Source organism: Cupressus sempervirens, chromosome 1 (assembly GCF_028749045.1).
Source record: "Cupressus sempervirens isolate cs-2001-9-10 chromosome 1, ASM2874904v1, whole genome shotgun sequence".
Classification (NCBI taxonomy): domain Eukaryota; kingdom Viridiplantae; phylum Streptophyta; class Pinopsida; order Cupressales; family Cupressaceae; genus Cupressus; species Cupressus sempervirens.
The window spans coordinates 1009230-1023348 of NC_143118.1; the positions used below are offsets into that span (position 1 = coordinate 1009230).

General features: G+C 40.3%; 1 protein-coding gene across 4 annotated transcripts in view; it reads left to right on the forward strand.

The window, feature by feature from the left end:
- Positions 1 to 14119, forward strand: part of LOC149575837 (AFG1-like ATPase family protein) — a 259202-nt gene that overhangs the window by 50387 nt on the left and 194696 nt on the right. For all 4 annotated transcript variants that reach the window (XM_089815715.1, XM_089815717.1, XM_089815718.1 and 1 more), the window contains exons 2-3: positions 10602 to 10738; positions 10838 to 10980. In XM_089815715.1, the coding sequence (XP_089671841.1) occupies positions 10602 to 10738; positions 10838 to 10980 (280 nt within the window). The remainder of the gene's footprint in view (positions 1 to 10601; positions 10739 to 10837; positions 10981 to 14119) is intronic.

Consider the following 14119-nt stretch of genomic DNA (forward strand, 5'->3'; position numbering starts at 1 on the left):
TACTTTCTCGGTTGACAAGTGCTGCCACCCGTGCAAACTCCATGGCAAACCCAACTGCTGGTGTGACTAAGGGAGGTCTTACCCTATGTTGCTAGGGTGCTGCTACTATAACCGCTTGCTGGCGTGTTGCAGTCATCACTATCGACTGCCATGTTTGACCAAACCCTGGTATATGAGCCATGCGCAGACCCGCTGGGACTAGAGAGGAAGTGACCGAAAGTGTAGGGCGCGGAAATAACAAGGGAGTGGCTGTGACAATCTCAACCTCTTCGTCATCATCTTCCCCTTCCTTCTCTCCCAAGCTGTTCTCCTCAGAAGATGGCTCTTGTCGGCCATTGTCCGTATCACCTCCTATATCTAGCCAAGGTCTCTTCTGTCTTGCAGAGCCCTTTTGCCTAGTGGTTGACTCTATGTTTCTATTGCATGATAGGAGGTTCCCTGAGAGCTAATGGTCCAGGTCTCACCTCCAACCTATCCTCTAGAATCATCCGTGCTATAGCATTGAGGAAGAGACCTATGGCATAATGCGGCATATAAAATGTCTTATGTTGGAGAGTCATAAATTCATGCATACGTTCAGCTAGCATAGATGCCCAATCATACACCTTTCCATTCATTATGCCATTCATCATAGATACCTGCGGAAAGGAGATATCGGATGCCCTACTTGATCCCATAAGTCTGCTCTTAACTAAATCAATTAGGCATCACCACGGTCCCCTTCTGGATGTTTGTTTTCTTCAATCCCCTACCTTTTGATGTCTCAGCCAGCACTTCCTGTTCTGCTTCAGTCATGTCTCCGCATACCAGTCTAATCAATAACATTTTTACCTCCATGGAAATCTTCTTAGGCTGAACCTTCTTTCCTTATGGCCCTGGTATGCCAAACACCCGTGTTAAATCTGTTGCTTTGAATGAAATTACTAGGTCTGTTCCCAAGTACTAAAATGTGCTCTTCCGAGAGCCCCTACCATAAGTCTCAATCATGAGGCGTAGGAAACCCTCGTATTCTCGAATGCAAAAAAAAGGCATCCGAATTGCCCATTCCACTTGTGCCCTTCTGATGCTGGCTTTTACTGGGTGACTGTCCTGAGTTTCCTGCCACCACTTTCTACAGTCCATACCACTCAATCCTTTCAATGCTATATTCTGTGGTGTGATCTCAGTGGTTGCAGGTGCCTGAGCCTTACGTTTCTGCTTGCTGCCTCTACTGGTGCCTTCATTCGGGTTACCTGTGGTCGACATTTTCATGCCCTTCTCAGTTATAGATTCTTCTAATAGTTTTTTTCCATTTTCTCTTGCCCGCAGACTCCATTTATTCTCTTGCTGCGTTAGGTCAGTTATTTCTGTGCACACACCAATTCTTTTCCTTCTTGGATGCGTATGGATCCGTACAACCCTTTTTATGAACGTGTTGAAAGTGCTACCTACAAGAGCTATACGGATAACAACGTACGGGCACACCACTCAATATGCCTTTTGATGGTTTTATGAGGACAAAATGAATGCAAACACAAACTCCCTCGCCGTGCTCTCGAAACAAGCTCAACAAAACAAGAATGTAGGTATGAGCCGATCAGGGTTCGAATACAACATGCAACAAATTAAAAATTAAAAATCCTCCTCAAAGCTTCACTCGGCCAATCTTCCTCTCCACCTCTACGATCAGATTTGAGAAGCTTTGCACGGATCTAAAATGCTCTCCCTAGGCATTTTGCAATTGATCGAGCCTTGAAAGCGTCCGTTGAAATGACCTAAAATCTTCTCAAAATGCATCAATCTTCGAACTCCCAGCCTTCAAAATCACAAAATTTCTCCAAATTTTGTCATGTCCCTCTTTTAGCTCAGTCTAGCAGAGACATGTGAGTCAGCTTATTATGGGGTCTTGTAGGCTGACAAGGTTGGATAGAGACCCAATATGGTTATTCAATCTTGGGGGCTTGATGTTCTAGCAGTTATTGATCAGTTGGGAGACGTTCCTTGTTTTTAGGAGGTAGTTCCTACTTTTTAGAAGGTATGATCTTGCCCAGGGTTGGGTCTCCATGAGATTACTCTTTGGGTTCAGTTTCAGAGGGATAGGGCTTGTTTCCTAAATTTTAGGAGCATCCCTAGATTTTAGGGATGAGACTGCCAGTGCATCCTTGATTTTCGACTTTAGTCACAGACATGTGACAGGATGATTTTATGGTTTGTGATGTCAGTTGGGCATTTTGTGGCTGTTTGGGTTATATTTTTAATATTTCCGAAGTTAGCTTTTAATAATTAAATAAGGCTAAGTTATTAGCCATTTTGGAGTAATAAGGGGTTTTTGGCCTCATCTGGATGCGCATCCTATGGTGTGATAGCTTGTTGGAAAGGTCTCGAAATTCTCTAAATCTTTCTCTTTGGTCTCAGGGCAATTCAGTGCACAGAGTTCTGTCTATGAGGAAAAAGGTCATTTTCTAGTAACATGACCACTTTATAATAAGAAATTATAACACTTTCACTACCCAACGCCACTTGGAGATAGTTAGGGTTCGATTTGCAATTGAGAGCGGTTATAAGGAGATAGAAGCTTCATTCTAAGATCATCTTTTGCATATTTGACAACTTGTTTATGAATTTGCTTTGAATGAGCGATTTCTAGTTTGGGATGCAAACCCCAGGTTAGTGATTGGCTGGGATGTAGCCCTCAACAATCTTTGGCACTGAATCTCTTAGGCATTGTGCATGGTGATTAAGGAAAGAGGCATCAATTCTCATTGGGGTTTCAGCGTGGCATATCATCTTTCCAGTTAGAACGGGGTTCATTGCAGCCTCTGGGATGCCATTTGCAGCAGATACACCACGTGGTGTATAGAGTATTGCTTGTATTCGCCTCCAAATGTATGCTGGATTCAAGAACAATCTTCACCTTCCAGTTTGACATCAAATTTGTATGTGAGCATTGGGAAATGCATTGGATTTATTGCTTGGCTCTATAATTTAGACAAATTTGCCTGGTACGGTTTGCAATAATTTTGATTTTTACTGAATATCTTATTTATTTCAGTCTTGTTTCATGGTTGCTGTTCCCTATTCCATTCTATGTTATAAAACCATCAAAAACAAACAAACCTTTTTGCACTTCTGTCTATAGTTTTGCAAGAAAACATAAATAAACAAGAAAACAGATTTAAAAATATAAAATTACAGAAGATCAGCAGAAGAGATCCATCAGGGATATTTCAAATTTCCAGACCTTTGATAACCAACCCTCGAGAACTAACAATGCAGCTCTGTTCTCGCCTGGTTGAAGAGCCCTCGAAGATTTCCAGACACATGATACAAAATGCTTCGATCTCCCAAAAAAATAGGAACCTAGCAATTGCCGTACGATCAATATGAAATTTGCAAAACAAAACTCTGTATCGACCCTCCTTTCCGTACGGTTACAACAGCACATGAAGGGACCATATGGTGTCCACTTGAGCAAATACTGTACGGATAATTGGAAATTCTTAAAGGCAAAATCCGTATGACGCCAATCAAAAAATGCATGAAACGTATGGGCATATAAAACACCACAACAATTATTACTACCTTTTCCATACGGGTATGAGGATCTTTTAAAAAGGCTGTACAATGTTTGTGCATCTAAACAAATAACTCCCCCAAGACAAAATCCGTGCGGTGCAAGTGGAGACTCCCTAAGACACAATCCATACTCGTTTTTAAAGGTTCGTATGGTCCAATCCAATCTTTCCTCCTTTTTCCGTACAAACATGGGAGTTTTAAGAAGGCAGTACAGCGATTGAAGTAGCCGTACAGTGCCTTCCAGCTTACTTAAGTTACCGTATGGTAACCATGTGGTGACACTCTTCCTCCTTTTTTCATTTTTTTTTCAATTTGTTTTGTTTTTTATTTCTCCCTCCGAATTTGGTCCTCCTTCAATGATGAGGGGGTCATCCTTGCATGGTACATCTTTAGCTTTGAACCATTGATTGCCTTTGGTATTTGTTGTCCATCTAATGTCCACAACTTTATTGCTCCGTTGTCACTTACTTCTCGAATTTGGTATGGCCCGACCCATCTGACTTTAAGTTTTCCTGGTTTAATTTCATTCTGTCCATCATACTTCAACACTAGCTGTCCTGGTTGGAACTTATTTAGTTTCTGGTGTTTATTATGCCATGCCTTGCACCTGTTTTGTGTCACCTCCATGGCCCATTGTGCCAATAGCCGCTTTTCCTTGAGTTTGTTCAGATTATGCAACCTTTCCCTCAAACTTTTCCATGTCGCCTAACTTATTCTCCAACGCGATCCTCAGACTTGGTATCATGAATTTTGCTAGTACCACTGCCTCCTGTCCGAACATCAACTAGAACGGTGTCTCGTTGTCACCTTGTATGTTGTGCGGTATGCCCAAAGGGCAGAGGGCATTTTTTCCTCCCTGTCTTCACCTTCAACTGCACATGACTTGTAGATTATTGCTACCAGGATCTTGTTCATACCATCGGCCTGTCCGTTTGTTCTTGGGTAGTACGGGCTCGATAATGAATGATAGATCTTAAATTCAGTAGTGAGCAGTCGGATAACATGGTTAACGAAGTGTCCTCCCCTATCACTTGTCAACTGCAGTGGAATCCCGTACCTGGTAATTATTTGCTTATAAATAAATCTCGCTATGCTTACTGCTGAGTTATCCAGTAGTGCGTGTGCCTCCACCCACTTGGTCAAATACTTTGTCACTACGACAATGTATCGACACCTTCTAGTTTTGCTTGCTTTCAGAGGTTCGATGAAGTCCAATCCCCATCTTTTAAAGAGTTCCTGCACGTGTGAGGGGTGAAGTGGCATAAAGTATCTCTTTAGTGGTTTTTTGGCCCTTTGGCAAGTGTCACACTCAACGACCCATTCACGTGCGTCGTTGTACACTGTTGGCCACCGCAATCTTGCCAGCAATATTTTTCGTGCTGTGATATCACCTCGAATATGCCCTCCTGCTGGACCCTCATGTGCTTCCTTCAACACTCGGTATTTCGTCTTCTAACACATTGTTGCAGGATGTGATCGAGCCCCATTTTGTACAGTAATCCATTAATCAATTGAAATGTATGGCTCTTGATTACTAACTTCCACCTTTAATTTTGTGGCATGTCCTTCGGTGGTTGTCTCGTGGAAAGATATTCTCCAATACTCGTGTACAATTTTGGTAGTACTACAAGTTGGAATAGCTGTGCATCAGGGAAATCATCGTTCACTCCATTCTCCAGTTCACTTGTTTTAATTCACAACAGATGGTCTGCATTGACATGATGCTTCCTGGGCCATACAATGATCTTGAAGGTGAATTCCTGCAACAAGAGTAGCCACCGGCTGATTCTTCCTTGGATGATAGGTTTATTCACCAGGTACAATAGAGCTTGATGGTCAACATAAAACACGAACGATGTCACTAACAAGTAATATTGGAACTTCTGCACTGCATAGACCATTCCTAAGGCTTCTCGTTCTGTCGTACTGTAGTTCTATTCTACTTTTGATAGTAGTCGGCTGGCAAAATATATCGGGTGATCTAGTCAGTGGTTGCCTGTCTGTGCCAAAGTTGCTCCGATTACATTGTTGGATGCGTCCACGTGAACATGAAATTCCTTGTTCCAATCTGGGTATGCCAATATAGGTGTTGTGGCCAACCGTACCTTCAACCCTTCGAATGACTCATCCTGTTTTTTCTCCCATTTGAACGGTTCCCCTTTGCATGTTAACTTGTCTAGTGGGTATGATACTTTGGCAAAGTTTTTGATGAATCTTCTATAATAGCCTTTGTGTCCCAAGAATGACTTTACCTCCGTTGCGTTTGTAGACGGCTGCATTTCCATTATCACTTTGACTTTGTCTGGATCAGTTTTCAACCCCTCCTTGCAAACTATATGTCTGAGTAATTTTCCCTGTGGGACTATGAATCTGCATTTCTTTGGATTTAAAGCGAGGCACACCCTTTGACATCTTTCAATGCATTTGCCCAACGCTGCGAGATGTTTGTCTTCGGTGCTGAATACAGACTAGTCGTCTAGGAATGCTTTGAAATTTCTGACGGACATTTTGTTGAATATGTGCAGTATGATTCTTTGGAACATAGCTGGCGCATTGCACAGGCCAAATGACATTCTATTGTATGCGTACACCCCGTCTTCTAACACAAACGTCATTTTCAACTTGTCCTCTTCTGGTATGCAAATCTGATTGTATCTCGAAAACCCATCCATAAATGAATAAATCTCATGTCTCGCTACCTCCTCCAATATGTTGTCCGTGAATGGTATGGGGAAGGGGTCCTTGATTGTTACCACATTGAGGCATCTGAAATCGACACATTTTGATTTGGGTGCTATCCTTCTTCAGGGATATGACTATGGGCGACACCCATTCACTGGCTTGAACCTTAAAAATAATACCAGCCTCCAACATTTGGTTAATTTCTTCTGTAACCCGCACCGCGTAGTTCCTATTCATCCTATAAGGCCGCTTTCGTACAGGCACTGCACCTTCGATCAGCGGAATTCGGTGAACACGCAGTTCTGGCAAAACTCCTTTCAAATCCTTATATGTCCACACAAATACATCTTTGTATTTCAAAAATATTTTAAATACTGCTGCTTTTAGTACTGGATCTCAGTTATCCCCCACCAGTATTTTTTTGGTTCAGCCTCATCTCCCAAATTCATGGTTTGCATTGTGGCTTCGTTATATTTGATCAGCTTCCCCTCACCGAATACATGGACGGGTGTTTCATCCAGTGGTGTGTCCCCTTCTTTTATTTCCCTGAACTCTTTTGGAAATCCATCTCCGCTGTGCCCTTCCTCTATCGTTAGTATGTTGCAACTCAGGAATAGCTCATAATCCTCCATCTGCCAATGAAATAATCCGTTTACCGAATCCAAGTCGTTCGTCGATTCACCTTCCAACCGTAGGACTCCCTCCTGATCTGGTTCCATTCGCTGCTTCCCTTCATCCTCGTCTTCAGAATCAAATGATAGAGCTTCTTCACCCACCATTTGCGTGTGTAAATCAATGATGAATTTCCATCCTTTACTTTCTAGTGATAGTGTGTTCTTATTCCATTCATGCTTAACGTTTGCTTGTATGAGCCATCCTCGACCCAGAATGGCGTCGTATCCCCTCTTCAGTGGGATGACGACGAAGTTAAGCAGGAACGGCTATGTTCCGATAGTCACTGGTTGTGCCATCAGTACGCTGAGAGGTTTAATGCCGTGTTGATCCGTTGTTAGTAATTGGAACGTAGGTGGCCACAATGTTGGCTGTCCCAACCTCTTCCAGGTATCCTCCGATAACACATTTACGCCTAACCCTCTGTCCACAATTGTGTCTGTCAAAACAGTCCCTAGAATTCTCATCTTGACGACCGCTGGATGCCGTCCGTATGTGAGGGCTAGCAGCATTGAGTCCTCTGCACTTGCTCCACTTTCTTTCTCTCTTCCATGTTCTCCTGGAGGTTTGGCAATTGGAGCGATGTTTGTGAGTGCCGATCAGAGTTGAGGCATTGTGAGCAGCAAATCGTTTATTTTGACTGGTACTTCAGTTTGTAGTATTTGCCGTATGATGTTCTGTTTTGCGCAGTTGCTTGCTGAGGTACTGGTGGTGTCCTTCAAGTGTGCTTTCTCCACCTGTGTTGCTTTCTGAATTTCAGTCCGTGCTTCCTCTAGTCTCTTCTTTTCTTCCATCGGGTTGGGGTATACTTTTGCTTGTTTTCGTGTGATTGCTAGAACCTCCTCTTCGTCCGTCCCAATGGTGATCAAATTCATTCCTGATTTTGGGCACTTGGCATCTTCATGATCTCTTGGACTGCATCATCTGCATAACAATTTTGGTGCATTTGCCGATGTATAGTTTCGGGCAAAGTGGCCCCACGAATTGCATGCTCCGCATTGAACCATCGAGCGACTGTTTGTGTCGTACTGAATTTGGGTACGACTCCCATTATTATTGTTGGCATTATTGTTGTCATTGGTGTTTTGCCCTTGTCTATTATTTCTATACCCACTCGAAGTGGCATCATTGTTGCTGATGTTTCCGCTCGCTCCTGAAGCCTCTTGTGTTAGGAGCACTTGTTGAGGTCCTTTCGTTTTCATATTGAAGGGGCATTCTTTTATGGAATGTCCTATAATTTGGCAGATCTCACATGACTGGTTCTTTGGACAGGATCCCTTTGTGTGACCTTTTGTCTTACATTCGGTGCACCATAGCTCGTTTCCCTTCATCTCTTTCTGCATATTTTTAAATTGCTTCATCATTCGAAGCATATCCTTCTGAAGAGCTCGGACCTTCTTGCTGCCTTTTTTGTCATCACTGCTATCTTCTTCCGAAGACGCATCATCTAAGTCAGATGAGCTACTTTTCTTCTTCTTTTTTGTTTTCTGCTCACTTTCTAAATTCATCGCCCGATTGTATGCTTCGGTGTATGATGATGGTGACACTATCTTCATTTTCTTCCGTAACTTCGAGCGTAGTCCTTTAATGAACCATCTCTTTTGCAGCCCATCTGCCGGCTTACTTTCCATCTTGTTTATTAATTCTTTTAATTTTCTAGCATATACTCGGACTGTTTCATTTGTCCCTTGCTTTGTGTTGTATATTTCTGCTACGATCTCATTATTGTCGTGTAGCAATTGAAATCTGGTGATAAACTCCTTTTTAACTCCCGCCCAATTAGTTAATTTTTGAGGATTTGCATTGGCAAACCAATCAATTGCTACATCTCTTGGGGTTGCCAAAAATTGTGGGACCCATTCATCTGTATCAGTTATGCCATTCGCTGTCCAAATTGTTTTGTATGTCTTACTTTGTCAGATTGGATCGGCTATTCCATCACCATCAAACTTTGGCAATTTTTCCTTTGGTCCAGCCATTACTATTCGAGTTGGAAGTACTTGTTGTGTACTTGCACTGTTTTGCCCACCTGCACTGTTATGCACACCTGCGCTGTTATGCACACCCACGCTGTTCTGTATACCTGCACTATTCTAGACAGTCATCTTATTTCCAACAGCCATGTTGCTTGGTTAAAAAGGGTTTTCCTCAAGCAAAGTTGTCCATTCCGGAAGTGTATTGTGCTGTTCTGGATAGTCATCTTATTTCCAACAGCCACGTTGCTTGGTGAAAAAGGGTTTTCCTCAAGCAAAGTTGTTTGTTCCGGAAGTGTATCGTGGACGAATAGTTCACTCCACACTTGTGCTCCCTCAGCACTCCGAGCCGTGCGAGTTAATTCTCTTCTGTCTAGATTCTCTTCCCTCGGCGTATACAGGTTCAAAAATTGCTCCCTTGCTTCTTCCACCAAATCTAATCGCTGTCGAGTCTCTTTCAACAATTCTTTGGTGCTTTGGTGTCCGTCGGTAATCTGCTGAAACCTCCATCTGTGCACGGCCTGTTGTGCCAAAATTAAATTCCCTTGTGCTGTGTGCATTTCATCATTTTCCTTTAGCTTATTTTTATTTTTGTTCAGCTGATTCGGCATTAATCTTCATTCCTCTGCCTTCGTTCCAGGTCCATGGGGCAATGGCGCCAAATTTTTACCATATGGGGTAAATAGATTAATGCACACAGACAATAGATAAGAACAGTAGTACTCCTTTTATTATTCACATATGCCAAAGAGATTACATAATGCTTCTCATGATTACAATGATCTCGGAAGGTGAATATATACTTTCCAAAGAACCTTCCTGAAGGGGTCCGTCGGCTACATAACAATCACCGAAGGGCCCATCGGCTACATAACAAGAACCTTCCTGAAGGGGCCTGTCGGCTGCTTTACAATTTTACCGACAACACTTTGTTTCCTTAGCTATAAGCCTAACATATCCTCCTAGTACATGGAAAAACTTTAAAGTGTATCTACTACTGGAAAAGAGGAAAAGAATATTGAAAACACATTTATTGAAGCCCCCAAGTCAGTTTTTGTTTCTCATTATTATTCTTATTCTAATTGTTTGTGTTATGGGTGTGTGTTGTAAATAATCTGTGTGTACAAGGCTCAAGATTTTATTTAGACTTTAATGGACCAAAGTCTTCATCCATATGGAAGCAGGTCTTGAACTTTGTCATTCTGTTCCTTTGTTAACATCTTCTCTATCTACAGTACCAACTCCTCTATTTACAAGTCATTTACTGCAGTGGCATATCTGCATGATTAGATTTCATTGCACATTGATACTCTATAGCCCTCCTCTCAATGGGCTTGATAGGAACAATGTAGTTGAAAATAGAAAAAAGAGTTTTATCAATCTTAATTGCACGAGTACGCGAACTTTGTTTCAAGGAAAAGTTCCAGTAATCATTCATGCTAAGTAGATATTGTGGTGTTTTATCTAGATTTTCAAGCTATGATTCTTCAAGTCAAATTAAATTGGGTTCTGGTTGGAGATTAAAAAAACTGGTTTATGCTTAGATGAAAAACATGTTTTGAGTTTCATGCTGTGGTTCCTTAACAAGTAGTGCAAGCTAATTCCGCTAAAATGATGTTTTATTTTCCAGAAACATTGTTATTTTTATCTCTTGACAGTTTTTTAAGGGAGGCAGGTGTGTCATGCAAGCTCTTTAAGTCTTTTATTATTTAATGCCAGGTCCACTTGAGATTTACAAGTCTAAGGTGAGGGAAGGAGCACTAAAGTATGATCCTCGGCAGGAAATAGTAGCTGCAGGATTACAAGATCTTCTTGGGCAGCTGCACCAATATGAGAAAGATATGGAGAATTATTGTGTATGTAGGATCTATCCCGCTTGTGGAACATAATTGTCAACTTGTTTATAGTTTTTTTATATTATTAATTCTTATTTATTTTTTGCTATCTTATTCCAGACAAGGCTAAGGGAGTGGAAAACAAGAAGAGAACAATTAAGACGAGAGCTTCTAGTTGAGGAGGCAGAAAGACAGCAGAAGGGTGGTCTATGGAAAACTCTTGCTAACAAGAGTGATGGCCAGATAGTAAATTTTTTTTCATGGTAATCACCATAAATCAGAAGCACAAAAACTCTGACATTCATTTGGCTAAACAAAACTACATGCAAAGAGAGCTGCAGTTAAAGGCATAGAAACTCTGATATGCATTTGTCTAAACAAAAGACATACAAAGAGAGCTGCATTTATCTTAAATTGAATGCTATTTTTTTTGGCAAAGGTTAAAACTATCTTAAAAAGGACTAAGTCCACAAATACTTAAAAGAGATATCTAACAGTTTTATCTTTCATGCTGAACAAGTACATTCAAGAAGCCTTTCGACTAATAAGCATTTAGAAGCAGTTTAAAGTAAAATCATGCCTGCAGTTTTGTTTTTATATTTTGTATTGCATTCTGTTCAGTGAATTGCCTTTGATCTATTCTTAACTTTTTGCAGTGCATGCATATTTTCCTCTATGCATGCTGTTATGTAAAGACCCGAACTAGTCTCTGGTTGTGATACTGAAATGTAGACTGATTTCTTTGATTTATAAGGTTTTTTAAGACCCTTTTGATTATTTTAAGATTTTGATTAAAGAAATTGCTGTAAAAGAAATAACAACATCAATCTGAAATTCACACCAAAGGTAATCGAAACATCAAATGATTTTATTTATTGCTTGTGCAAACCAAGGAAGGAACAAATTCAGATGAACCTGATTTTGAAAGTGTATTGCAGTATTTCTTTGTTTGATCATGTCCTGAACCCAAATGCTGAAACTGATATCCTCAATTATGCTGAACATAATCAGTAAGGAGCCCGCAATGATGCCAAGTGTGCAAAGTGACCCTCAAAAGAAAAACACAGGTTCTTTAAATGCAAAGCCGACCCATCCAAACAAATCACATACACCTGATAGCTTCGGTAGGTTCATAAACATTAACCGCAGGTCTGCAAATTGCCCACATGGCTGAAGGTCGGTATCCCTCACGATTGGTAGTAAATCACAGGTCTTGTAATTGATGTCATCTAATTCTTTGGTAGGTGAATTTGGCTTAGAACTCGCCCAGGAGCTATTACTATATGACATGCTGCCACTAGATGTCAATCTCTGATACCACAAATCGAATTTCCAGATTGCAGTCACCAGTATGGATGGGGAAATTCGATTCTCTTCACAATCCAGGCAGTAATTTTAAACCAATCTCCAAGGCATATTATGGACAGTAGGAGATATGCAGATCGTTATACCTCAGCAAGGATTTGCAGCAAACTCTCAGAACAATACTCAGAAATTCTCAAAACCCTTAGCCGGATAAACCTGAATAAAAAATATATATATTCAAGATGTCTCACATTCTCCCATAAAGCCATATTTATAATGCAATTTGATTCAGTTAGCTTCATCCACACACCTTTCACTTATAAGCAACTTTTATAATATAAAGTCTAGACACTTTATATTATAAAGCACAATAATAATTGTTGTCGGTAAATATTGTGTAGCCGGCAGGATGTATGTCGTCGGTAAATATTGTGTAGCCGACGGGTTGATGCCGTTGGTAAGTGTTATGTAGCCGACGGGCCCCTTCGGGATGGTATATGTACAACTTTGGATCATTGTTGTAATCATCATAAGCATTATGTAATCTCTTTGGCATATATGTGAATAATAAAAGGAGTACTGCTGTTACATGTTCTTGTTTATTGTCTGTATGCATTAATCTATTTACCCATACGGTAAACAATAATTAAGTGTGCATTAAATATTCATTAAATTTTATCATACTTGAAATAAATATGACTCCATCGAAAATCCGTAATGAGATCAAATACACAAATGCCAGACGATCACCCAGCCTAAATTGCTCAACCAAGAATAGTAACTAGCCAAAAATAACTTACTAAAAATAGTCAGTCCAAAAATAGTAATTTCTTGACAAAGACCTCCAAATCCAAACATTAGCTCACGAGGGTCGCAGTGATGAGCTGACAAAACCATACTTCAGAAACTTGCTACATTGGGGACATTACATGTTATTTCTTTATTTCAGCTTTGGGAAGGTGCAATTGATCCTTCCAAATATTAAGATTCAAGAACCATAAAGTTCATGATCGATGATGTTTAAAATTATATAAAGCTTTTCTTTGACTTCCATTCAGTAGGAAGTGTCAACTTTTTAGCTTGGATAGGAACTTTTGTGCAAGCTCAGTGTGAATTTGTTGGGAAGAGTTCAAGTAGTTTGAGTTCTATTTTGTATTTCACTTTTGAGCATTAAAGTGAAAGTCTTTTATTAAGCTAAATCAGTCTAAACAAAGTGTAGTAAATATTTAGACTTATCTTCTACCTTATCCTTATAAGTGATAAGGATGTTTACTTGAGTATAGCTTAGAAAGATATTGAGTACAATAAGTTTCCATGCAGCTATTAGTTACATTGAAGGTGGAGTCTTGTAAGATTTGGCTATGAAGGTAGCCACCCTAGATCTAGAGGCTGTTCACTTCCTACTGTGAATGCCTTATCTTACAGATTAAACATAAATATAACAATAAACATATTCAATACAGTAATTAAGGTACAACACATTAATATGACAGAAAGATGTAACTTTATTATCAACATGTAATGAGTACATCGATAGAGTCACGATTCTCGATACAAGTCAGAAATATATAGCACTCAGCAGTTGGTTAAGAGTGGCAACCAGTGGAAACTAACAACTGCTTGAGAACTACAATCCATTACATTTCCATTTATCAAACACAACATTATTTATTCATATTGGTAAAATTGCTGTTAATAGAGGCCTAATGGAAAACACAATAATAAGAGAGAATCAATATGATTAGATTAAATTGTATTTTCACCAAGAATGCAATAGAGTGGATCAAATGGAGGATTAGCACGTAGGAGACACCTTTGGTTAAATAGGCCAAGGTGAGAACATAGGAGTATATAAGACTATGACAGGTGTCTTAATCTTATGACATGAGACAAAAAGTGATACTCTATCACACACCGAAGGTGGAAAAGTGAAAGTGTCACATGCTCACTAAAGGTGGATTAACCTCTAAAGTAGAATGGTGTTTGTTCCATTTCACATGTCCACTAAAGATGGATCACCCTCCAATGTGTTGGTTCCCAAAATGGCAGGTTTATTACGAGCACTCTTCAACACAATTTCTAAGGAGCAAGCCAACT